Source organism: Octodon degus, unplaced genomic scaffold (assembly GCF_000260255.1).
Source record: "Octodon degus isolate 3935 unplaced genomic scaffold, OctDeg1.0 scaffold00032, whole genome shotgun sequence".
Classification (NCBI taxonomy): domain Eukaryota; kingdom Metazoa; phylum Chordata; class Mammalia; order Rodentia; family Octodontidae; genus Octodon; species Octodon degus.
In genome coordinates this window covers 2,408,300-2,433,707 of record NW_004524608.1, presented here as the reverse complement: position 1 = coordinate 2,433,707, position 25,408 = coordinate 2,408,300, and the positions used below count along the sequence as shown (strand labels likewise).

The 25,408-nt window shown below is 57.9% G+C and overlaps 2 protein-coding genes across 5 annotated transcripts in view; one reads left to right on the top strand and one right to left on the bottom strand.

Moving 5' to 3' along the window:
* The first annotated feature begins 2,970 nt into the window (after positions 1 to 2,970).
* Positions 2,971 to 18,316, top strand: Zbtb7b (zinc finger and BTB domain containing 7B). 4 transcript variants are annotated; one of them, XM_023713637.1, is made up of 4 exons: positions 2,971 to 3,003; positions 3,177 to 3,275; positions 14,580 to 15,739; positions 16,079 to 18,316. In XM_023713637.1, exons 3-4 carry the CDS (start codon positions 14,586 to 14,588, stop codon positions 16,542 to 16,544), a joined length of 1,620 nt encoding a protein of 539 aa, XP_023569405.1. In that variant the 5' UTR covers positions 2,971 to 3,003; positions 3,177 to 3,275; positions 14,580 to 14,585; the 3' UTR covers positions 16,545 to 18,316. The 4 variants fall into 4 exon arrangements, with proteins under 4 accessions (XP_023569405.1, XP_004629851.1, XP_023569406.1 ...); XM_004629794.2 differs by having other exon boundaries at positions 2,978 to 3,020; XM_023713638.1 differs by lacking the exon at positions 2,971 to 3,003 and adding an exon at positions 3,421 to 3,561 and having other exon boundaries at positions 3,050 to 3,275.
* A 2,770-nt stretch (positions 18,317 to 21,086) lies between these two features.
* Dcst2 (DC-STAMP domain containing 2) overlaps positions 21,087 to 25,408 on the bottom strand; it is an 8,084-nt gene continuing 3,762 nt past the window's right edge. The window contains exons 8-13 of the mRNA XM_004629942.1: positions 23,476 to 23,643; positions 23,274 to 23,374; positions 22,503 to 22,633; positions 21,848 to 21,975; positions 21,308 to 21,401; positions 21,087 to 21,231 (exon numbers count right to left, since the gene is read on the bottom strand). Of these exons, the coding sequence (XP_004629999.1) occupies positions 21,087 to 21,231; positions 21,308 to 21,401; positions 21,848 to 21,975; positions 22,503 to 22,633; positions 23,274 to 23,374; positions 23,476 to 23,643 (767 nt within the window). The remainder of the gene's footprint in view (positions 21,232 to 21,307; positions 21,402 to 21,847; positions 21,976 to 22,502; positions 22,634 to 23,273; positions 23,375 to 23,475; positions 23,644 to 25,408) is intronic.

Genomic DNA, 25,408 nt, shown 5'->3' with positions numbered 1-25,408 from the left:
GGAGGGCGGAGGGGGGGGGTGTCCCGCGGGCGGGGACCCCAGGCAGCCACGGCCCCTTCAGGTGGGTTGGGCGGTCGCAGTGGGGGCGCTGGGGGCGGCTGACGGGGTGGGGGCTGCGGTCTCAGCACCCCCAGCGGTTTCCTGGGCGGCGGGTTTTTCGAGGGAAGCGGAGGCAGCTAGGGTGAGGAGGGTAGGGGAAAGAGGTGGGCGCCTGGCGTCACCCAACGCTCCGCTTACAGCTTACCCTCCACCCTGCATTCGAAGCAGGCCCCCAGACCCACTCAAGACACCGCCCAGGTAGTGTAGTGCCTCGCCCCTTTTGCCGTCAGTAGCCCTTCCCCGCGCCCCCCCACCCCACCCCACCCCCCGGCCCAGCAAGCATCTAACTTCTCGGAAGCTACGCTTAAGCGCACGTGGCTAGGCAAGCCAGTCCCCGCACCTGGCCACCACTCGAGTCCCCGTCCCCAGCCCTAGGTATACAGTCCTCTCCGCTGGAGCTTTCGTCCATCTCTGGCAGAACCTTACTTTGGGTTTACCCACCTCCTGATACCTTCCCAAAACCGGTCGCCTAAAGATTTAAGTCAAAGTTTGGGTTTGGGGCCCTCCTCTGTCCCCGTGAGGCCCTAAAGGCCCTACACTAGCTCTCCGGTTTCCAGCTACCGTCCAGGCCGAGGTGGGGTAGGGGCCTGGCCAGGGTTTGATGGGAGGGAACCGGTACTCCAGTCAGTGTTCTTCCGCCGCTGGAGTCTTGGTTTGGCGCGGTAGCAGCCCAGAGCTGGGAGTAGGCGGGAATTTCAAGTCGGGGTTATCCCCTCTGAGGAGTGCCATTTGTACTAGAAAAAAAAGATTAAAAGGAAAAGGAGAACCTAAGAATTGGTAAGTGCCTGGACTGCTCGGACCAAAGTGGGGAGTAGCAATCCAGCCACAGAAAGATCCCCATGGTGTCCAGCCAGACTCCAGAAGTGACCAACAGGGGGTGGGAGGGAAGTTCGCGTCGCTGTCTTCAAATTGGTGCCAAGGTGCCCGCCCTTCTATTCCATCTGGAGGCCCCAGGCCACTTTTCTGCCCGTCCCTCATCCTTTTCCTTGACCAAGCACCCTCTTCCTTAAAGCAGCCCTTCTCAATTATGCTTTTGACATTGCGCCCGAGCCCCTGGCACGGACGTTCCCCAGGCCACTGCGACCCCGACTGCAGAAGGAAGGGAGAAACCCTGGTCTGGACTCTACCAGCTCCCGACACCCTGGACTAGAATCTTCAGTCCCGCGGGGCCCAGAAGAAAACCCGGAGCAGTGACCAACCCCCGGACCCAAAGGGGACAGGGACAATAGGAAAACCCGGAACGGATTTTCCGAGTTAAAGCGCCCTATGCCTGCTGCTAACCCCTCCTTTCTAGAGTCCCCTAATTCTCCAGTGAGATAATGTCTAGGGTGGGGGGCTGTGTTTGGTTTGGCCTGGCCGTCTGGGGCGCCTCACACTTTCCGCCCCTGGCTGGGGCGCAGGGCAGCGGCTCCGAGGCTGAGTCACGCCCGGGAGTGAACGAGAGGGAGGGACTTGTCCTCCGTCCCTCCCCCTGCGCGGGGATCCCGGGTCAGCCCGGGTGAGGGCTAGGGCCCCCCTGGCGCCGCCCTTTGTGGTCCAACAGGTTGAGCTGGTGTCCCGCGGAGCCACCTGCTGGAAAGGGAGGGAGGCCCCCTGCGGAGGGGGATGGTGCGGAGACCAGCGAGTCCGGCCCGGTTCGCCCCGCCAGCTGCAGCGAGGCCGAACCAACCCAAGGAGGCCGGATTTGATTCCGTTTGACACTAGTGGGAGGGGCCCTTTGGGGTACGTAGCACAGCAGACCCAGTTGGAAGTATCCCTTATAAGCTACCTTTCTCACTTGGGGGACACTGAAGTACCGGACTGGTCTTCGCTAAGGCCATACATCTTTGGAAACCTGGGTCCCTTCACCATCTGGGCCTCTGAGCGAATCCTCCTCCAGCGTCCCTCCTTCGTTGGAGACTCAGTTTCTCCACTTTGAGTACTGGTGAATGGAGGCGGGGCGCAGGGCTCAGCGCACCTCCCCCTCCCCGGCCGGCCCCGCCCCTCCGACACTGCCAAGGCCGCGGCGGGCACCGGCTGGAGCGCGGATGCTGTTCGCCCCGGGTGCTGGTCCCTTTCTGCAGAGCCCTGTCACGCGTGGGGAGCGTCACTGGGTGCCTGCAGCCTCAGCTCCCCCGCTTCCTGGGGGCATTAGGGGCCGGAGCTGAAGACCTAATAGCCTCCTCCCCCGCGTTCCCGGGGCCCTGACCTTATTATACCCCCTCACAGGACCCCCTCCCTGAAGATCCTCGGTCTTCATTCCCACGCAGCCTATCCTTAGCCTTTTAAACCCTTCCCCAGGTGCTGACACTACAGCAGCCCTTCTTGGAGGAGAGTTAGTCCCTGAAGAGGGTGTTCGGTTCCTTGGCCTCTGCGGACACTGCCCCCTTCCCCCTCCCCTCCGGGTTTCAAGCCAGCCCCTCGGCCCCGCCCCCTCCCTGGACGACCGGAAGGCGGGACCCACATAGGATGGGCAGGCGTTCGGGCTAATGGGCGGGCAGAGCGGTGGCGTGCAGGGGGCGGGGCGGAGAAGCGGTGGAGAGCTGGGCGGGGGGGACGGGGCGGAGCTCGAGTTAAGGTGGGCTGGGAGAGATAGGGGTAGGAGGGGGGAGACCGCGGCAGGTGAAGGGAGAGTGAGAGAGCAAAAGGAGGGAAAGGAGGAGGGTGGGAAAGGCTCGGAGAGCAAAGTAAGGGCTTGGAGGAGGGGGTCAAAGAGGGAGGGACCATCTGCGCTCTGCAGGGACTGGCTGGACAGAGGGGTTGAAGTTTATGTCCTTATTGGGCGGAGGAAGGGGGGCCTGGGGGGGCGGGTGAAAAACCAGGAAGTGACAGAGGGTGTTGCTAAGGGTTGGGGGGGGGGTTTGGGGGTGGCAGGGGGCGGGGGGAGGGAGGGGAGGGATGGGGGGAAAGCAAGCAGGAGGACAGGTGAGACAGCAGGACAGGTGAGGCGGGCCCTGAGGGGGGGGCGGGGGGGGGCCAGGTGAATGTACGGCTCTCGGCGGCCCTGGGGGGACGGGCGGCAGGAGAAGGCAGAGGGCGGCGGAGGAGGAGCCCCCCAGCAGCGAGCAGCCAGCGACTGACCGCGGCCTTCTGACCAGGACCGGAGCAGGGCCCCGTGCCCCCGGGCCTGGGGAGACGCACTTCTCCCCTACCTCTGTGCTTCAGCAGCTCCGGCCTGCGGACCCGACGGCTGAGAGGTGAGTGTACCCCACTTTTGTGTCCTGGCTTGGGGTCCACTAGACTTGAAACTACTGCAGTGTCCTTCGTCTGTCCTGTAAGTGGGACCCCCCCCCATGCATGCGGACCAGATTCTCACCAGTCTCCCTTCTGGTGCCTTCTTAGGTCTTTGGAATTGGTTTTAAAGTGGGAGGAAAGGTACCGAAGGCACTACGGCCGCCCCCCAACCCTGGAGGGGGGGTCCCCAGAAACTTTCTCTGCACTTCTCCGGAGATCAGACACTGTCAGCTCCGGGATGGAGAGAGGGTGAGGCGGCACAGTGTTCCCCTAGGCTCCTTCGTGATTGCATGGGGAGACCCCAACCCCAACCGAGTTTGGGGAATGGAAACACTGAGGGACTCTAACTAGGACAACGCGCCCCCCTGGCGCCCCCTGGCGCGGTGGGTTGGACCCCAGCCAGTTGCTGGCGGGCGGGGGGGTGTGGGGGGCGGAGGAGCGGCAGCTTGGGGGAAAGTTACCGGCTGGACTATTTGGTTTCTTGCGCTCCTAGAGCCGCACTCTTCAGCGGCGGTGGAGCTGGGCGGCAGCTTTGGAACGACGCGACACGACCCCTTTCCCCCAGCCTGCCCCTCCGGCCCGACCGCCACCCTTCTGAGCTTGCTCGTGCCCTCAGACCCGAGATCGCGGGTGGGTGACTGGGAGGACTTCTACCTAACACCCGTCGTGGCACCAGCGCACCTGCCCTTCCCAGAGTGAGGGTCGCTACCGTGTTGTAGAATTTAGCATGTGTCGTCAGCAGAGGGTTTGGGGGGGGGGCTCTGCATTCAATTCCCATCTTTTTTTCCCCTCCTCCCTCCCCACCTCAAGTAAGAGAGCGACGTGTCCCGGGCCGTGGGGGGGGCAGCGTGGGCAGCGGGTTGTGCCCGGACACGTGCCTGCCCAGGCGCCCCGGCCCTGCTAGTGTTTGGAGAGAGGGCGGGTCACCTGCCCCCCGCCCCGCACAACCCCCATGTATCAAAGGGCGGCTGAGACGTGGTGAGACCTCGGGGCGCCCTGAGGGGCGGGGGGGGGCAGGGATCCTGGGTCCGGAGCAGGGGAGGGGCAGAGGCGCCGGTGCTAGCTGACCCACAGGAAACGAGCGCTGCTGACCTAGTTTGGGACACCGGAAGTGGGTGCTGGGGAGAGGGGGAGACCGGCAGACTGTCCTGGCTTCCGGGCCAGGTGGAGGGTGTTCTTGAATTGACCCCCGCCCGAATGCCTTAGAGACCCCTAGCTGCAGCTGAGGACTAGAATGAGTCAGCGCAGCCATTACCCCTTCCCCCAGCTTATTCCTAGGGAGGGAGACCGTTTATCAGGGGCGGGGAAGAGTCAGATTGGGCAGTGAGGAGTTAAAGCTGGATGGGGACTCTCTGTTCCCTGAGGGAGTGTGTGCTGTGTGTGTGGTGGTGGTGGGGTGGCCTGAAGATTGGAGGATTATGGAGTTGCCTCCTGCTGCCCCAAACACACCAACTGGTTTGGTCACCCCTATACCCTCCTGGCACTACTGGTAGAGCTGGCATGGAGTGGGCATCAGGTTAGGAAGAGGTATTGAGCATAAGAGTTGTGCTGGGCAGAAGGGCATATTTGTGACCTGCTCTGAGTGGTAGTTAGTGTTCCTCCTTAGTGGTAACTGGGGAGAAGGGCAGGGGGCTCCCCCTGGAGCAGCTGATGAAACAAGGAGAAATCTCTGTCAGTGCCTCCTGTCTTGGCCCCCGGGACCCTGGCTCCCCCAGCGAGCCTCTGTTACATGGTTGCTGTGGGCACGAGGCTTCCTGCTGGCACCCCCAGACACTGTCCCCTCCCTTGGGTACCACACTCCCCCAGCCTTGGCACAGGGGTCAAGAAGGGGTTAATACCATCAGAAGGGAGCTCTTGGGAAGAAAGAAGACAGTGCCCACTAGGCTCAGTTGTCAGGAAGACAGGCCTACTTTCAGACTTGCCCAATGTGGACCCCAGTATCTGGGAGACAGGTGCTGTCCTCTTACCCCTTCCTATGGTGCCCCCTGGCACCCAGGGCCCCCAGCTCCTCCTTGGCCTAGTGCCTGCCCCAGGAGGGCGCGGCGGGCAGCGGGGGCTGGGCTAACAATGCACCATCGGGCCCTTTGTGTGCTTGCACTTGGCACCCTGGGGAAGGGTGGGGGAGGGGGCCCAGCGGGCATGGGGGGGCGGAGCTCCTCTGGGGTGGGGACAGTAAAGACTAGGGGAGAGGAGCAGAGAATGAAAGCAGGTGGGGAGGAAAGGGAAGTAGGTCAGATAGGGTGCCGGCCCCCCATTCCAAGCCAAGGCTGAGAGAACCAGCCTTGGATCCCATGGCTGCCTGGATGGCATCACACTGGAGCCTGAGATACTGCTTCGAACTGGGCATTCAGGGTCAGAAGTTACTGCCCAAGGGACTGCTCAGATGGAGGAGGCCTGGCTTGGTACTGCCCCTTTCTTGATGGCTGAGAGACCCAGTTCTTCTGGCCCAGGGCCAAGGCCCCAAGATGGGGAGTGAATGGACTCCAGGCAGGGCACTGCCCTCTGATAGAAGCCTCTGGGCCTGCTTTGGGGCTTCCTGCCTCCAGCCTGCTTGGCTCCTTGACCTTCCTAAGAGTTAAGGCCGCCTTGCCACCAGGCCTCGGGGCCTATGTCTGTGGGGGTGGAGGAAGAAGATGGGGACAGGCAGACAGATAGGACCCTGGCATGGGGTGTGCCCGATCTGGCCTCTTCCCCCTCCTTCTGCTGAGTAAACTCGTGAGTAAACTTGACGTTTTGCCCGGACAGTTTGAAGTTGCCTCGGTGCTCCCCCCCCCCAGCCCTGCCAACACAAGCGGCCAGGCGCCAAGGCGGGACTGGGGGACTGGGGGAAGGGGACAGAGCTACTGACTGTCATCTCTCCTCAAGGGGTCGGGGAAGGCAAGAATGACCCTACCCACCCAGCCCTGCTCAGGTCTTGGCCACAGTCTTCCCTGTCAGCATCTGTCTCAAAGCCTTAGAAAGCCCAGAAAAAGTGTACGCAAAGTAAGTTCTCCACAAACCCCTGACCTCCACCTCTAGGACTCCACCTCCACATGCCACGTGGGCCCTTGTGATGCCATCTTTAATGTTCACAGACTGCCTGACCCAGGGGAAAAGCTACTTTTAGCAAATTCCTCAGGAAAGCTAAAGAGGGCTGCCCACCAGGTTCTGTCCCCCAGACTGGGATTGGTAGAAGGAAAATCCTCTGGGCACCTTAGCTTTTTCTTCTCTGAGCTCCCTCTTCCTACCTCCCATAGTCTCTGCCCTCCCTGACCTTGACCTCACACCTGGACCTAACCCCTCAAAGACCTGTACAAAACTCCCATCAGGCCTGGCTCTGCCTCCCCCAAGGGCTTCCTCTGCCTTCTAGCTTTTCCCAGGACCTGGTCAGCCTTCAGAGCTTCCTAGCTAGCAAATATCTGTGCCAGATCCAGGAATTGAGGGTCTCCCCCACCCCCAGGCAAAATAGGGCTGATAGTAAGCAAACAGAGAGGCGACCCCTGCAAATACATCATTTGCTACCTCTTGATATCACTGATTCCTCTTCTACATCTCCAGGTCACCAGAATGGCAGGGGAAATGCCTTCCCAGTCCCTGCCAGGCCTCAGAGTGGGGCTCCCCCAAGCCCTTGCTTTCAACTTCATGTCTCTGGCTTCAGTTTCCTTCCTGTTTCCACTAACCCCCCCACCTCCTCCCCACCCATATGTCCCTTTCAACAGACATCCTCTCCTCCTTCCTTCCTCCTTTCCTCCTTTGCCTGGGAGCAGGGGTCCTCTCTCCACACCACAGACCTCCTAGCTCTTCTTTAACAGTCCCTTTGGAGATTTGTACCCAAGTCTTCTGCCCTCATCAGCTAAGTTCCTGGGAAGATAACCAAGGGCCTCTGAAGGGAACTACAACTCCCAAGTTACATAAAGCAATTGTGATGCATACTGGGAGTTGTAGTCTTGAGCTCTCATTTTGGCAAAGTATTTTGGATGAGGTAATAAGCCAGGGTTGGATGGGTTATAACACAGGTACCCTCTATGTCCCCCTACTTTGTTCTTGCCATCCTAGACCCACATGACACCATGTTCTGGAGACTGACGTTCTTCTCTCCTGCTGAGACACACTACCCATTCTTACCTGAGTGCCTCACCCAAGAGATGCCCACACCCTGCCCTGCTGCCCCTGGCAGGGGTAGGATGAGGGGCCCCATGAACTCTCTCCCTGCCCCCTGCCCTCCAGGCTGGTTTGCTCCCTTTATGAGGATCAAAGGGCAGGGAACAGCCCCACCCCACTCCCTTGCAGACTACAGGCATTAGACTAGGACTCAGGAATTACAGGGACTTTGGTGCCCAAGCATCCGCTCAGCCAGAGGGAATGCTGGGAGGTTAGTGCCTGGTGGCCGGGAGAGACATTGGCCTCTACCCTGGGGTTTGGAGTCTTTGGCAGCTGTTCACCAGGCTGTCCATACCTCCCCACGTGCTTGTATCAGCCCTGCCCAATGTGCTCTCTTGAGGTGGCTTGACAACAGGGTCTTAGGTCTTATCTATATGGCCTAGGGGCCTGGGCCTGCCAGGCTGGCTGGCACCAAGGCACAGGGGTGACCCTCCCCCACCCCAGTCCCACAGTTGGCATGGGGCACTGGGAGCAGGGGGGTGGAAGGGAGAGGAGGGCAGGACTGCCAGCATCCTGGTGGGTAGGTGCCAACCGGGCCGGGAGCTGGTGAGGGGCAGCAGGCCAGCGGCACTGAGCCAGCAGCTGTTGGGGGGAAAGGGGAGGGGATACTTCAGGGGTATTTCTGTGGTCCCCCCAAGCCTAGAAGGTCTTGGGATGGGCTAGTGTCTTGGAGCACACTAGGGTACCTCTTGTCCTGGGCATAAAGGACCCTAGGAGTTGTTTAAGTGAAAATTTGTGGCCCACCCATCTCTGGGCTCAGAGCCCTCCTGAGTTGCCCCTCAGGCCCAGGCGGGTCCCACCCAACCGGCCAGGGTGGCAGTGGCTTGCGCAAGGGGTGGGGCTAGGCGCTTCCCAGCAGATGCCCCCTCCCAGCTCCTTCCTCTTTCCGTGCCCACAGCTCCCCCATTTGTCTGTCCCCCTCAGGCCACCTCTGTCCCCCTGATCCTTCTGGCCACTGGGGGCTGGCATTTGTGCTGCCCCCTGGCCTGGTTGGCAGGGGCTGGCACCCAGGCAAAGAACTGTGGTATGTGAGTGGGTTTGGGGTGAGGCTCTGGGAGGGCGGGGTGCTGGCTTGCCCAGCCCCTCAGGGCCCCAGCCCAGTACAGGGTGGGGAGAATTTGGCCAGTTCCAGGGGAACTGAGGGGTCCACTGGAGTCTGGAAGACCTGCTCCCTCACCCCACATGCCCTAAAGGTCTGGGACCCAGGGACCTGGGCACCTGTCACCCAGGACCTGACTGTCCAGGGTTCCCCTCCTCCCTCTTTGGCCACTGCCACCTCCTGTCCCCACCCCACCCTTCTTCCTTCTCCTGGTCCCACCTCCAGCAGCCTCTCCACTTGCTCCTCCTCACCTCTGTCCTCCTGGACTGTCCCAGCCCCTACCTTTCCTACCCCTCACCTTTTTCCCCTTTAGGACTGAGTAAGGACAGGCGGGGGTGGGGACGGCTGGGGCTTTAGGCACTGCAGGCACAGGCTCTAGGCCCTCTCCCACGCTGCCAGCCCTCCGGTAACCCCTCCCTCCAAGCTGGGAAGGAGGGGGACAGCACCCAGAGGGTTAAGGCTGTAGGGGGAGGGGCTGGCCCAGGTCGTGGGCGGCCCCTTTGAAGGAGAGCTGGAGCGGGGAACAGCCACCCTACCTACCCCCAGCCTAGCCCTCCCAGCCCCTCCCAGCGCGCTGCCCCCAGGGGCCAGGAGGAGTTGCTGGCAAGGCCCCTCAGCGTCCAGGTGAGTAGGCCTGCTCTGGCTTGAGAGGTCAGGCCCCAGGGGAGGCTCGAAGGCCTAGAATTGGCCAAGGGTCAGAGAAGGACCGAAAAACAGGCTGGGAAGAAGGTTCCCAGACTTCACTGGGGGCTGTAGGGAACTGAGGGTCTAAGGAGCTGATGTTGTGGAGTCTTCAGAGTCTGAGGGACCCAAGAAGAGTAGGAAAGGTAGAAAGGCCTACAGGAGCTGAGTGATTGCTGGGCCAGCCTAGGAGGTTGGACAGGCTGGCAGGGAGCCGGGCTCCGGGGATCGGGCTGGGGTGTCCTCTGGGGCTGGGGGGCTCAGGTTTCTGCTGGCGGCTTGGCGGGTGTGGGGTTACCAGGCAGCTCGGTTACCCAGCCAGAGACACTAGGCTGGGGGAGGGGGGCACAGGGCAGACCCTGGCACTTTGCACTGTCTCCTCTGGCCCTGAGGGGAGCTGGCATGACCCAGGCAGGGTTCCCAGCAGGGAATCCTGGTAAGCAAGGTCCATCCAGTGGGCAGTTGCTTGGGCCATGGTGGGCATCCTCTGGGGAAAGTCCAGCTGCTACAGAGCTGGAAACTCTGACGGGCAGAGAGGTACTGGTTGTCCCCCTCACCCCACATCCGCTCTCTCTGCACACCCCTCCGCCATTTATACTCCCCAACTGGCCCCCAAATTTTGGTCCCCCACTTCATCCAGAAAGAGGGTGTGAGTTCTCTAAATGCAACCATGTCTTGGCAAGACCAGGACTTGCAAGGTAGGCTGTTGGTTTAATTCTTTTGCCCTCTCTGCTCTACACATTCCCAAAGAGTAAAGAAGAGATGCTAGGGGCAGGGAGCGGATAGAGAAATGAGAGAGGCTTGAGTGAGAGAACCAAAGCAAAGGAGGAAAGAAAATAGAGGTAGCGATGGTTTTTAGTAGGAGGGGACTGATCTAGTAGAGAAGAGATGAGGGGCCGGCAAAGGTTGAGGCAAGGAAAGCAAAGGGTGGATCTTGTGGAGGAGGGAAGATAGGGGTCAGAGAAGGTAAGGAGATGGAGAGAAGAGTTCCAGAAGAGGGGCCGGAGTGAAGGTGGCTGATGGGCAGTGGGTACCCAGACGTGGAGGGGTGGAAGGCTGGGAAGGAGAACTGTCCTCATTCCATCCTCCGCCATCTTTTATCTTCCTCCCCTTTCCCTTGAAGCAACTAAGACGCTGTAGGCTAGGGATGGTGTCATGAAAAGAAATGTGGACAAGCAGTAAGGTCTCCCTCATTCAGAAGCCCCTGCACCAGGATTGGGGGGGTCTTGAGGGGGAGGCTTAACCCCCAGGGCACCGGGAAGCAGCCAACTCCCCTCGCCTCCTTCCCCCTTCGTGGCTTGCGGTCTCTCTTCCCCGCCTCGGCCCCCAGGAAGTGTGAGTGCTGGGGGTGGTGAGGTTAGGAGGGGGGGAAGCGTCACATGGGGGATGGGGAAGGCATGTACAAGCCTGGAAAGGCTGGGGGGCAGGTGGAGAAAGGCTCCCTAAGTGACTTGGGACATTCCCTGCACACACAGAAGACATCTCCTGGGAAGCCCTTCCAGTCCTTCAGTGGCCTGTGGCTTAGTCCCCCCAACTGCACAATCCAGATGGCTATGGCCCTGGGCCCCAGAGTCCCCGGGAAGAGGTGATAGAAGCCCAGGAATAAGGATTCCTGGGTCCCTGAGGATTCTAGATTGGCTACTCAGTTTCCTCACTCCCCTGGTCCAGCCACAGGCCAAAACCCTGGCTTTGTGCAAACAGTGCCAAAAAAACAGGAAGAGAACCTGAAGCTGGAGTTGGGCTAGGGGGTGGGGGTAGAAAGAAGAAAGAAGTAAAAGGGGGTGGGTAGCCACAGGCACTAGGAAAACAAGGATCTCAGGTCTCTCCATCAACCCTAGCAGGAGAATCTGTCAGCCTGGTCCTCATCCTCCTCATCCTCCCTCAGCCAAGCTGTTGTTCCAGCAGAAGCCTAGCCAGGTCTCTCGGGCTCCCTGGAAGAGCCTAGAGTAGGGGCCTTGGAGCTTGAGGGGGGGCGCTGTGTGCCTGTGTCTCAGGCCCATATCTATTTTCTCCACTGCTAATCCTGGTTCCGCCTGCTGCCCCCCACACTAAGCCTCACTCCCCTAATCCCCAGGGTGGGGGGGAAAGGGGGCCCAGCTTTACTCAGCTGCCCTGTTGAGGGCCTCCTCTCCCTGCCCTTCAGCTGCCTCAAGCCAGCAGTGTTGGCCCTGGTGCCCCCCACTCTGCATGGGCACTGCCCAAGGTCAGCACCTGCGAAAGAGCTCCAGTTGTGTCTTTTTTTCTTTCAAGAAAGGACCAGTGTCTTCTGCTTTTGGTTTCTTGGTGGTGGACCCACCTTGGCAGGTGCTTCTGGACACTGAGGGGTGGATGACAGGGACTTTCACCTTTGTCCCCTCCCACCTTTCTCACCCTCAAGTCTTCCCCCAACCAAAGACTGGCAGGCTTGACTCAGGGCCCAGTTTCATGAGAGCTGCCCACCTGCTTGGCCGGTCTAGCAGGCCTGACAGTGAGGGGTGCCTGGGGGGTGGCGGGAAAGAGGGGAGCGATGGGGCGGACTCCCAGTTCTTCCCCCTACCAGGCAAACAGACCAAACAGACCTTACCTGGTTCCTTGGCACAGCTGTCCCCCCAACTACCACACACACCCATGCCCACGAGGTCTTAGCAAGAGGGGGCATGCCAGGCTGGGTAGGGATGGGGCATCCAGAGACTAGGCCCTCTAAGATGTAGAAGAGGGAAGGGTGCACAAGGTGGCGTGGGCACCCTGGCACCATGGCTCCACTCTGGCAATAAGAAAAGGGAGGGGAGGCTACTGCCCTCCCCTACAAGATGATGGGGCTAGGAGTGTCCCCTTGGCCTGGTTGGCACCAGCATAGTTCCAGGTGGTGTCTCTGCTGGCATGGGTGCTAGAGCCCTGGGTAAGGGCTGGGGAAATTTCCCAGAATCTGGAGAGGCATAGGAACACCTGCTCCTCCCTTTGTGCCCTTGCCTCTCCTCCTTCCTTGCTACCTTTTGGCTTTGGGCATTGAATTTGGACTTAAGGGGTTAAATACCCACCCTTACCCAAGCCCTGCTTGAGTTGCCTTCAAACCAGCCTGACAGTGTGACCTGACAGCAGGGTCAGCCAATCAGTACTCTGCCACACCAAGTTGCCACAGAGACTGGCCCTGGGGTGGGAGAAAGGCGGGTTTAGCAGTGGGAATGGGTGGGGTGGGTAGGGAAGGAGAAAGAGCTAGGGTGAGCCACTTGCCTGCAGGTACTCAGCTCCTAACCAATGAACATGGAGGATAGCCCCGCCTGTCCCCCTGGAAGGGAGGAGATCCACTTGGGCTCAGGAGGTTGCCCACTGTTGCTTGGGTGGCTACCACTTCCACTGTGGCTACTGCCCACCTGGTTTTTGTTTGTTCCTAAGTCCTGGGGCCATTTGCTTCTTGTTCAGTGTATAAAGTACAGGCAGGCAGGAGGCCCGAGAGGAGCAGAGAGAACTTCCAGACTGCTTGGCCCCAGGGAGAGAAGTGGCTTGGGGACTTACAGTGGGAATGGATGGCCATCCAGAGGTACCCAGGTGTGGTTTCCAAGCATAAACAGACATGTGGGGGCTGCTTGCTCAAGGCTTCCTTGCAGGAGTCCTGGCACTGCAGTGGAGGTGGCAGGCAAAGACAATGGTGTTCTTGTGTCCCAAAGAGGAAATCTGTGGCCTTTGACTCCCCTCACCTTACAAAAAGACAAAACAAAAAATACCCTTTCCCCAGCAATGGTCAGGCCTGAATAGCTGCTGGCATGTTAGAGAGGACACTGACAATTGTCCTGAGAGCATCTGGACTGCCTTTAATATTGTAGATGAAGAACAGACCTTCTCAGGAAGGGAAGTGACTTGTCCAAGGTCAGGTAACCAGGCTCCCTCAGGGTGCTTGGAGGGAGGGAGGCCATCTGTGTGGTGGAATCCGCCCCAGGCGCGGCCAAGGCAGACCACTTATTGCACCCCTACTGTGTGTTAGGCAAAGCTGTGTTATACTTGGTCTCACTCACCCATCTCCACAGCCCCAGTGGAGTCAGCTGGAATTCTCCCACATTATGAGGAAAGAGGCTTGAAGATTAAGTCACTTGCTTAAGGTCACAGAGCTAACTTGTGGTAGAGCCTGGGACTCAAACTCAAGCCTGGCTGAACCCAGGACCTAGCTTTTTCCAGGACCCAACAAAAAGTCTCCAGTGACTCCAGACTCACACAATGTCTGGGCTGAAGGGTCGAACCCTCAGGGCTTCCACTCCCACCCCTGCCTGTGCAGTTGAGGGAAGTCAAGTGCTGGGAGAAATGACTTGCCCAAGGTCATTCCGGCAAGACAGAAAAGCAGAGCCAGGACTCCAAGCCAATCTCCCCACTTCCAGGCAAGAGTCAGGCCACAAATCATGGCCCCTGCCTGCCCACCTGGTCTGTGCTGTGGTACTCTACCTCTTGTGGCTAGCTTGGCCCTGGTCAGGGAAGCATTGAGGGGAGAGCTACAGATGTGTGGAGGGAGGGCTGTCCTGGAATGGGGAGGGAGAGGCGGCAGGTAGCTGGGGGGGATGGGGTAGGACTGGAACTTGGCCTATTGGCAGTAGGGGAGGGGGCGGGGGCGATGCTTATCTGTGTGGGGCAGGAAGCACCCTCACCAGTGACACCCCAGCAAAGGGTGGCTGCTCCTTGGCCCCTTGGGGGAGGGGAAGGGAGGAGAGGGGGGAAGGGATGCTGGGAGTGGTTTCCCTTTTGGCCTCTAGAAGGAGGCATCTGAGGAGATGCACTTTTGGTGGCCCAAGTGCCCGGAGGAAGAGGATGGTGCTTAGAGGGGCCTTTTGTTTGCGCAGTGCCTTACAGTGTCATAAACCCTGTGGGAGAAAACCTGGTCCAGTGTGAATTTGAATGCTGTCACCTGCCCCTTCTGTGCTGTGAAGAGCCCTGAGGAGGCATGTCACAAAGATGGTTACCCAGTTTTCAGATGCTAAAGTCACCAGAGTCCTTCAGCCAATGCTTGATGTGGCCTAAGCCAACCCAGTGCTTCTCAAGGGATGGGGAAGAGGACAGGTGAAGCACCGTCCCTAGAGCAGGGCCAGACAGGAGGGTTCTGATTCTCCCAGAGGTGGCTCATCATGGCATAGTGATGTGGACATGGACTCTGGGGCCACCACAGGGCTTAAGCCCTGTGGCACATGTTATTCAGAAGGTCACTTTGTCTGAAGTTTCCTTGTCTGTGAAATGGGTGATAATCATACTTTGGAACGGTATAAAATATACAGAAGAGCGTCTGGCTTGTGGCCATCCCTCAGGAAGAGTCACACAGTGCCAGCATCCCTTCCCCAGTGTCCTTGGAGGGCTGAATGATCTTAACCTCCAACTCTGTTTGATCCTGTAGGAGAAGATGGGGAGCCCTGAGGATGACTTGATTGGAATTCCATTCCCAGACCACAGCAGTGAGCTCCTGAGCTGCCTCAATGAGCAGCGCCAGCTGGGCCACCTATGTGACCTCACCATCCGGACGCAAGGCCTTGAGTACCGCACACACAGGGCTGTGCTGGCCGCCTGCAGCCACTACTTCAAGAAGCTGTTCACTGAGGGTGGTGGTGGGGCCGTCATGGGAGCAGGGGGTGGTGGAACAGCTGCTGGGGGAGCCGGGGCCGGCGTGTGTGAGCTGGACTTCGTAGGGCCAGAGGCGCTGGGTGCCCTGCTTGAATTTGCCTACACAGCCACACTGACCACCAGTAGCGCCAACATGCCAGCTGTGCTGCAGGCTGCCCGGCTGCTGGAGATCCCCTGTGTTATCGCTGCCTGCATGGAGATTCTGCAAGGCAGTGGGCTGGAAGCTCCCAGCCCAGATGAAGATGACTGTGAGCGAGCCCGACAGTACCTGGAGGCCTTTGCCACCGCCACAGCCTCAGGCGTTCCCAATGGTGAAGATAGTCCTCCACAGGTGCCCCACTTAGCACCACCGCTGCCACCACCTCGACCTGTTGCCCGCCGCAGCCGCAAGCCCCGAAAAGCTTTCCTGCAAACCAAGGGGGCCCGGGCGAACCACCTGGTACCTGAGGTGCCTGCTGCATTGCCCGCCCGCCCCTTGACCTATGAGGAGGAAGAAGCGGGCAGAGTGGGCAGCAGTGGGGGCAGTGGGCTGGGTGACAGCTATAGCCCTCCCACAGGGACTGCCTCGCCTCCTGAGGGGCCCCTGAGCTATGAGGGCTATGAGGGTGAAGAAGAGGAGGAGGAGCTGGTTTATCCCCCAGCCTATGGGCTGACACAGGGCAGTGGGCCCCCACTGTCCCCAGAGGAGTTGGGCTCGGATGAGGATGCCATTGATCCAGACCTGATGGCCTATCTGAGTTCCCTGCACCAGGATGCCCTGGCACCAGGCCTGGATGGCCAAGACAAGCTAGTTCGCAAACGCCGCTCCCAGATGCCCCAGGAGTGTCCAGTCTGCCATAAGATAATCCATGGAGCAGGCAAACTGCCACGCCACATGAGGACCCATACGGGTGAGAAGCCCTTTGTCTGTGAGGTCTGTGGCGTCCGCTTCACCAGGTGAGCACCAAGTGTGAGTGGGGCCCCAGCCAGGGTAGAAAGTGTTGGGGCATGATCTAGGTGGATACAGGTGTCCTAGGGAGACGAGAGTATGTGTGGAGTGATAGAAACCAGGAGAATGTGTGTGTGTGTAGGCGGGGGGAGTTGTGCTTAAGGAGGTCTCAAGGGAAGCAGAAAGTGACAATGACAGGGTCTAGTTAAACTGGAGGCAAGTGGTAGGGTATCGGGCAAGAATGGGGTGGTGAGATGGGAGTGGGACAAGGCCTTCAAGCATGACCAGGATGACCTGGGATCCCATCCTGACTACCACCCTTGTTCCTTTCATCCTTGCCGTACCAGGAATGACAAGCTGAAGATCCATATGAGGAAGCACACAGGAGAGCGACCCTACTCATGCCCGCACTGCCCAGCCCGCTTCCTGCACAGCTACGACCTCAAGAACCACATGCACCTGCATACAGGGGACCGTCCCTATGAGTGCCACCTGTGCCACAAGGCTTTCGCCAAGGAGGACCACCTGCAGCGCCACCTGAAAGGCCAGAACTGCCTGGAGGTGCGCACCCGGCGTCGTCGCAAGGACGATGCACCACCCCACTACCCACCACCCTCCACCGCCACCTCATCACCTGCTGGCCTTGACCTCTCCAATGGCCATCTGGACACCTTCCGCCTCTCTCTGGCTCGATTCTGGGAGCAGTCAACCCCCTCGGGGGCCCCGGTCTCCACCCCGGGGCCCCCTGATGATGAGGAGGAGGAGGGAGCACCCACTACACCCCAGGCTGAAGGTGCCATGGAGTCCTCTTAAAGAGGCATGAGTGGTGAGGCTGGAGCAGCAAAGGCTGGGGACACCATGCCAAGCATTGGGAGCACGAAGGACAGCAGAGATCAGAAGCACCAAGCCTTGCAGCCGTCAGAGTCACATCGGCCACTTCGCACCAGAGCTCTGCGTCCTCATTCCAGTTTGGAGCTGAAGAGGTTTGGGGCTAGAGGCTCCCTTGATTGGGGCAATCCTGACGAGTGATACATAAGATACTGTGTATATATTTACAGCTCTGTTGTAAAGGTGGGCTTCCTGTCCCCAGCTGCTCCTGGGGAGCAGAAGCAATAATGTATTTCTGATTTGTGGGGTCCTACTTCGGCTATGCGGGTTTTTAGAAGGCAGGGGCTTGGGACCAAAGCCTTGCCCCTGCTCCCATGCCTCTTAGGGGTTTTGGCTGTGTAAGGGGGTGAAAGACTGCCCCTCCTTCCTGGTTTCTGTTCCCTTTCCAAGCAGCGAATTATGCAAAAGGGGTGGCAAAGGAAGGGTAGGTGGAGAAAGCAAGGTAGAGGCTTGAAGGCTGGGGTGGGGGGGACGACTGGGCCTGTAAGGAAGGAGCCATCCCAGTCCCCTCCGCCCTGCTCCAGCGCTGAGTCATGGGGTCCTGGAGAAGAGGGGCGGGGTGGCCTGATCTGCTCGCCCGCCCCTGGGGGCAGCGGGAGGGCCCCGCCCAGCCCAGGGAGCCGCTGTGCGGCGCTCCCTCCGCCCTCTGCGTCCCCGGGCAGGGAATGTCTTGTTCCCGCCGCTCCCTCCCTGGGGCCAGAGGGCAGGGCGGGCCGGGCGGCGTCTCCCCTCTTCTCCCTACCTCCTCCCCGCCCAGGTGCGAGCCGGAGCCGCCACCACGGCCGCCCCTGACTCACGCCGCCCCCGGGCTGGCTGGGCGCAGGGTGTGGGACCGGGTGAGGGGTTGGGGAGCCTGGCGGGTGAGAGGGCGCCATCTGGCGGCCGAGCCCTGCGCAAGCGGGCGAGAGCCCCCGTGGCTATTCCGCGCCCGCTGTCTTCCTGCACCCCACGATCCCGGCCCCCAGGCTGGCACCCCTTTTCCGAGGAGGCAAGTTGTGGGCCTGTAGGAGAGGGACCCCCTTCTCAGATCCTTGCCAACCGGCCGCCTTGTGGGGCAAAAGAGTCCCTCATCTCCCCTAGGACTGAATCCACCCTCATAATGTACATAACCTTTTCTGTTGGTCTTGTTGAAATCTAGTTTCAGATTTTTAACTCCCCCATTCTGCTGGTGCGGGAGTGTCCCCCAACCCCTTCCTCGCTGGGTGCTGGACCCCCATTGCGGCCTGGGCTCCGCCTTGCACTATTTTCCCTCCTTGGCCTGGTGGTCCCCTTCCTCCTCAAAAGGGGCAGGTTCAGGGGCCCGGTGCTGTCCCCCCTTCCCATACACCCCTATGCCCATTTGCACAGCTGCCCAGGTACCCCCAACAGTGGGGAGGGGTCACAGGGAGGGGGTAATGGAACCTGTCCCTGTATCTATTTAAAAAGTGATAATGTAATATATTGGGGTGGGAGGGGAGGTCGGGTGCCCTGGGCCATACCTTAGCATTTCAGGTGATAAGGGGAGCCCAAGGCAGGGGAGACCTGGGGTCTGGCCCCAGAGAGTGGGTCAGTGTGGCCTCTCCTCTCCCTACTTGTGGCTTTCCCAGTCAGTGCCTTAGGGGGGGAGGTATCCTCCCTTCTGTTCCCTTCCGGTAGCCCTGCCCCTCCACCTCGGGTGTAAGCGACAGGAAGAAATAATAATTTAAGATTCACACTTGTGTCCACTTTTGGTTCCTTTATTTTCAGGGTGGATAGGAGGGGAGGAAGGTGAGAGACAGAGGGTTGGAGAGTTCTGAGGTTGGGGAGGGGGCTGTTGGGGGCAGAGGATTTCTGAGGGGATGAGAAATACAGGCAGATCCTGGGTGGGCTTCAGGCAGGAGCCATGGGCACGTGCTACCTCTGTGAGGTTCCCTTGTCCTCCAAGTCACTAGGGAGGAGAGGGAAGGGACAGCTCTATCACCAGTATTTTGTTTTCACAGGTGTCCCTGCCCCATCTGCTCTGATCCAGCTCCTGTTATTTATCAGTGGCTCCTGCTCTCCTAGCCCCTGAGGCGTACCAGCCCTAGGCTGGAGATAACTTCTGATTTTAGGCTCCTGCTGAGGACTGGGTGGGCAGTGACTTGCCCTAGTAGCTAGCAAGGGCAAAACCACTGGTGACCTCAGCTGTCACCTTGCTCAAGGCTCAGCTGCCCCCTGCTGATCTAGCCTTTTAACTTCCACAGGCCCCTGGAATGGCTAAAAGCAAGTTTTAATGCCCTTTGTGTGCCTGGGCTCAACAACCTCTGTGTCCATCCCTTAGCTTCCTTTGCAGGCCCCCAGTTGGAGGCAGCTTAACCTTCTCTTGCCTCAGTTTTTGTTGTGAAGCCTTTAGCTATCACCACAGTTGTATCGTTGGCACTGTTAACAGCTGATCCTTCCAGACACCTTCCCACATCCATCCAGGGTACATAAGCCCAGTACTGGACTGCTGCTCATGTGGCCCGGTGGCCTCCTCACAGGAGGACCTATTTCCCTGGCTTTCAATCTTTATGGCCTTGACTCCAGTGACCTTCGCCTCATCCTCCCCTGGTCAGATGTCCCAGTTAGCCTCGGCCACTCGGCAGACTCATCCCAGAGCTCCAGCCCTCAGTCCTGCCAGCTGTCTTTTTGACCATGCTATGTCCTAACATCTCCCTGTGACACAGCCCCTGGACTGCCCTGGGCCTTGGCTCCTTGTCTTCTCCAAGGGCAGTCATCTTAGTCAGCTGACCTGCACGGAAAAAGCTCTTAGCCCTCAATCCTAGTTGTTGCCACCATGTTTGCCAAAGAATAAGCAGGGACACTGGGCAGGTGTTATAGGTTAGGGTTTTCAACATCACTAGGCCTTTGACACTAACTGGAAGTCCCTTCACTCTCCAGGTGACATGTTAGCACACTGCCCACGGCAGGTATTTCAGCCTCCACCACCCACTCCTGAGACCTTTATGCCACTGGCAGCCACCCCCTTCTCTCTTGACAGGTGCCCCTGCCCCCCACACCCTCAAGAAAAACAAAGCATGGGCTTGAGAGGCTCAGCTCTGCCCAGAGAACCTCCTCTCTCCTTTGCCTCAGCCAAGCCTGTGCCTATCTAGGGCCACCTTGTCCACCTGGCTTAAAGCCCCCTCCCTAGTCAGTGCTCTCCTTTTCTACTTCCTGTCCTGGGTACAGAAACCCCTGTGAATTCTGGGTCTCTTGCATACTACTCGTGTGTAACTTTACCATCAAGCTTCCTGTTTGTAACTACAGCAGGTATCATGTAAAAGAAATTCTCAAACTTCTGGCAGCTGTGATGCAGGGCACACATCTCCTCTTCGTGGGTCCTCTCTTCCCTCAACCTGCCTGATGTGTACCAATCTCCCCTCAACCTGTCCTGATGTGTTTTTGGCCTTCGTGGCATACTAAGAGTGTCCCCACTGGCCACACCAGTGGTCCAGTGGCCATCCCCGCCCCCAGCCAGCCATCACCTCAGGCTTTAGGGCTTTGCTTTTCTGCTTTCTTGAGCTCCTCCCCTCTCTCAGGTTTGTGATGAGCTCCTCAGGGTTTGACCCTCATCTCTTTACTGCTGTGCCCTTCACCAGGGTGACCTAGCCTATCCTCTTAAAGTCTGGGTGGCAACAACCCCAGAAGAGACCTCCCGCCTCAGCCATGCTCCTTTCCATCTGGGCCCTGGGCCTCCGCAGCCGGATACCCTGAAGACTCTTTACGGGTCTCCAACTGGCCCAGTCCTCTCTACCCAGAGCCCTTTCTCCGCTTGCCCCTGCACCTACCGAGTCCCAAGTATGGATCTCAGTCAGGATCAGGATCACCCTGATGTCACCACCCTCTCCCAGACTGTGACAGCTACTGCCCAGCCTCCACACTGCCTTCTCAGCTTATGGTCTTGACAAATGTGAATATGTCACTTTCCAACTTGATTTTCAAATGGCAAGGGCCAGGGATATAGCTCAGTGGCACAGCATCTACCTGGCAAGCATAAGTACCACAAAGAATAAAAAATCAAGAATGAAATGGCAAGTAAGGCCTTTGTCTATCTCTCCTCACCTTGACTTCAACCTCATTTCCTGACATTCTCTGAGGTCTCCACCTAAGCACACAACCCCCTACACACACCAGGTTTTGTTTATTTTCCTGGATATCTCCAAATTCTTGCAGCACCCCCCCCCAGCCTGACAACACTAAGATCACAAAATCAAGTGTGTTTTTCCTTTCTCCTCCAAAGCCTTCATTAATATACCCCATCCAGTAATACATCTTTCCTTTATTGGGTTCTCTCTACATAAATGCTGTCTGTGTGGTACCACTCTCCCCCTTGGACAGTGAGCCCCTGCAGGTGGGGTGTAGACCAGAAGTGGGCACTCAGTAAACCTCTGTTCCTTCCCCACTCATATCTGCGCTCAGCCCTAGCTCCTGGCCGGTTATCACGAAGCCCACTGTAAACGTGACAGACTCATCAGCTCCTGCAGCATCCCCTCACCTGGACCCAGAGCCAGACTCCTCTGAGCGGCTGCTGTCCAGCGCTTCCCGGAGCTGCCACTGCAGGATTGGTTGCTCCTCAGTGGCCCTCTTTCCAGCAGCAACCAGCCATCCCTGGGAGCCCTCTTCATCACTGGAGTCCCTGGAGAAGCCACATCTCAGGGCCTCCAGTGGCTGCTCTCGCTACCCCTACAGACTACAATCACTGAAAGACTCACAGCTCTACGTCTAGGTCCCTCTGATAAGAGAGAGGAGTGGCACACACGAAGCAGGTGCTGCCCAGGAGGCGGTAGCAGCCCTGGCAGTAACGACCTGTAGGAGGCAGGAGAAAAGGGGAACTTGAGTTACCCACACCACCCGGGCTCCCTGCTTTCAGCCCCTCCCCCTCCACTTTCCTTCCCTGCTTTCCAGCCCCTCCTTCCCTGTACCCCAGAGGGAACAGTCTTGTCCAGTGTGCATGGCGGGGAAATCCTTGCATAGGATTAATAGGATAAAATCCTGTTTACAGGGACCAGGGATATAGTTCAGTGGCACAGTGTCTGTCTAGCACGTGTAAGGTCCTGAGTTTGATGCCCAGTGCAAAAAAGAAAAAAGAAAGAACCAAACCAAAGAGGGCAAAGAGGAGATAAGCTAGCGGCCTGAGGGCCTCATGCAGGTGAAAATATGCATAGACATGAAGGGAAGGAACAAAAGGTGAGGTAAGGTGAAGCTGATGGTCATATGCAAACGTGGTGAGGACATCTGACCCAGGGTCTCACCTTGGCACCCTGGGGTGCCACAGTGCACGAAGCTTTCTGGGTCCCCTTTCTCTGGAGGCTGACCACAGCCCAAGCAGTAGGTCTGGTGCAACTGAAATTGCCTGATAAATGGTCTCAGCCATGGGCACCTGAGGAGAGGCATCACACACAAGAACCAGCCAGTCTAACATTCCCTGTGCAGCACCGACCTTGGAAAGACCAGAGGCTTTCCTGCAGCCTAACCTCTGTCTTTGCTTCTAACAGCACCACTCTAGTGCCATGTCTTCCTTCTCACTCCCACTTCTTTTTTTTTTTTTTTTTTTTTTTTGCAGAACTGGGGATTGAACTCAGGCCCTTGCGCTTTCCAGGGAAGCACTTATTCCACTGAGCCATCTCCCCGGCCCCACACTCCCACTTCTAAGAGTTCTCATCCTGAATTCTCCTTCCAAGGGTACAGAATGGGCACCCCCTCTTCAACCGAATCTCTGGTCGCCGAGGGAGGACAGTGGGCCCTCAAACCCTTGACTTTTTTTTTTGTGTGTGTGGAACCGGGGATTGAACTCAGCCCCTTGAGCTTGCCAGGGAAGCGCTTACTCCACTGAGCCATCTCCTCGGCCCCTTGACTCCTTTTCTGTCCACTCTTGCCACACCTACTGGGCAAGGACAGTTGGCTCACCACATGGCCAGCTCCTGGAAGGCACTCACGTGGTCCTGGTCAGCTGCCCGGCGCCTCACTGTTCGTTGCAGGGCGGCCAGCGGGTTAGTTCGCCGGCTTAGAAGTACGTTGTAGAGGTAGGAGATCCTTTCCTGATGGGGGAAATCGGGGACGGGTCCCACCTGACCCCATCTTGTCTGCCTGACTTGCCTCTGCATCCCTCTCTGCTTCCTTCTCCTACAAATCCCTCCAGGCTTGACTCACATGCCCTCACCTCTGGGAAGCCTTCTGGGCCTCCCTGAGTGGAAGTACTCCCTCCCTCCTCAGATTTCCATCGCACTTTATTTTTTCCTTCATAGAAGCTCTTTTTAAAAAAGTATAATGCCTCTTAAAATCTGACCTGGCCTGTGTTGAGATGAGCTCCAGCCTATGGGGTTCACCGTGGCATCCGAGGTGACCACACAGTGGTAGGCATACAGTAGGTGCTCAGCACATGATTAGCACATCAGTAGACAGGGTGAGTTTCCCTCCAATCCCAACATGCCAACATTTCCCCTGTCCCCCTGGTTTTCTCAAAACTTTGGAGGTGAGCTGAATGTCAGGAAGCTCTGCCCCAAGTGGCACCACTTCCCCCAGTCCTCTCTGGGCCCCAGAGACCTGCAGTTCAGGTTGTTTGCTTTGGGGCTCAACCAGAGGAGAGCTGTCAGAGTCCTCTGAGCTCCCCAAAGTCAACATAGTCAAGCTTAGCACCTGGGGTGGGGCAGGGACTGAGGTGGCTAGGGCCCCCCTCACCTGCTCACGGGATGGGTAGTAGGAGGCGCAGATGACCCGCCGAAGCCGGCTGACATATCCACCACACAGAGTGACAAAGAAACACAGGCCATACATGACGCCTGGAGGACAGAGGCCCAGAGAGCACTGCTGCAGGCCCTGGCGCTGACCGCAGCCCTCCTGCCTGCTCCCAGCCCCCAGGGCCATGGGGTTGTGGTCATACCTATGACTATATAACTGGTGGAGTCTGGCTCTGAGGGCTGCAGGAGGCAGCGCTGGGACAGGATGCTGACATTGCCTTGCTGTAGGACATCGAAAGCTGACACCAGGTCTCGTAAAATATTCCCAGTGTATCCTGTCCCGTCCACAGTTATGGACACTAACACAGGGCCTGGCAAAAAGATACAAGGTAAGGAGCACATGTGACAGGTACCTGCTCCACTCCATAGAAACAAACACATCTGTTCATTGGTGCAAAGTGGGCCATGCAGCTCATAGGTGTGGCCCACACTCTCACCCAGGGGCCTCTGATGCCCAAGCACCCTCAGGGTGCCCCAGAGCCTGGCCTGTTCTGGGCCCTCTGACTGGCTTTCTGATCTGGGGTGGCACGACACTTGTGTCTGGCCTGCTTGGCCAGGCCACTAGATCTGAGATTCATCCCACCCCATACTGCCCAGAAACATTTTATATTATTAAGGCATTGGTAAGTCAGGTGTGGTACATGCCTGTAATCATGGCTACTTGGGAGGCTGAGGCAGGAGGGTCAAAAGTTTAATTAACAAATTTTTTATTAAAGTTTTTTCTGTGTGTGTGTGTGTGTGTGTGTGTGTGTGTGTGTGTCTGAGGCAGGGTTGTCTCTCATTCTGTAGCCCAGGCTGGTCTCGAACTCTCAAAGATCTTCCTGCTTCAGCCTCCCAAGTGCTGGGATTACAGGTGAGAGCCACCACACCCAATTTAACAAACAAAAGTTTGGACCAGCCAAATAGCTCATTGAATTAAAGGGCCTGTTTAGGCAGACACAGGGAGTTTGATCCCTGGGCCTGCTGTGCTGACCCTGCCCCCGGGTGCCCTGACGTATGGACTGAGACTAGGCTCGCCTGGGCGTGTGGTGGTTGAGACTGGGTGCGCCTGTAATCCCAGCACTTGGGAGGCTGTAAAAAGGAGGATCACTATGAGTCCTAGACCCTGCCTTAAATACAAAACAAACAAAGTTAATTTAACAGAAAGTTTGATTAGAGAGAGTCTGTCTTAAAATTTTACAAAAGGGTTGGGGCCAGGGTATGATGGTGCTATAAATTCAAAGTTAGCCTGGCTTAGCTAGTTAAATTTAAAGCCAGCCTAAACTGCCTAACAAAACACTGTGTTGAGAGAGAGAGAGAGAGAGAGAGAGAGAGAGAGAGAGAGAGAGAGAGAGTTGTTTTGTTCTGTTTTTTAAATGCATTTAATACAGGGTCTCTCTATGCAAATGGACTCGTAGTGATCCTCCTGCTTCCGGCCTCCCAAGTACTAGGGTTACAAGTGTAAATTGCCGCCACACCCAGTCTCAACTGCCATCTCAGTGTCCCCAGGGACGGGGCCCGCACAGCATGCTGGGGATCGAACCCTGGTCTCTTTGTCTGCCTAAGCAGGTGCTTTAATCCACTGAGCTATCTGGCTGCCAGGCCCTGGGTGGAGTGTTAAAAAAGGCCTGGGGATGTAGTTCAGAGTGAAGTCCCTCGGTTCAATCCCTCAGCCACACACACACACACACACACACACACACACACACACACACGCAGCATTGTGTACTGAGTATATAGCAAGCATTGGATGAAGTGGATGTTTGTTTTGGGCTTAGGGTTTTGGGCTTTGCTTTTTCTGTCCCACGGCTGTACATCAGTCATTCTGTGGCCCGTGGCAGGCTTGATCATGATCTAGCAGCACCCAACACACGGTCTTCTGTCCTTACAGTGACCCACAGAGTTTGCCCCCTTCCTTAGCCCATTGTTCAGATACACAAACTGGCTCTGAGAGGTTATACAGCTTGCCTGAAGTCCCTGCCTGATAGAGAACAGGCAGGACTCGGATTTGAACTCAGAGCAGTCTAACCTAGAGCTTCTGTCTTTACACACTGTTTTGCAGATTTTGTTTTGGTTGGTTTGGGGGCATTTTTTTTT

Coding starts and splice junctions, on each gene's coding strand:
- Zbtb7b (XM_023713637.1), top strand. CDS start 14,586: ATGGGGAGCCCTGAGGATGACTTGATTGGAATTCCATTCCCAGACCAC. Junction 15,740..16,078: donor TGTGGCGTCCGCTTCACCAG/GTGAGCACCAAG, acceptor TTGCCGTACCAG/GAATGACAAGCTGAAGATCC.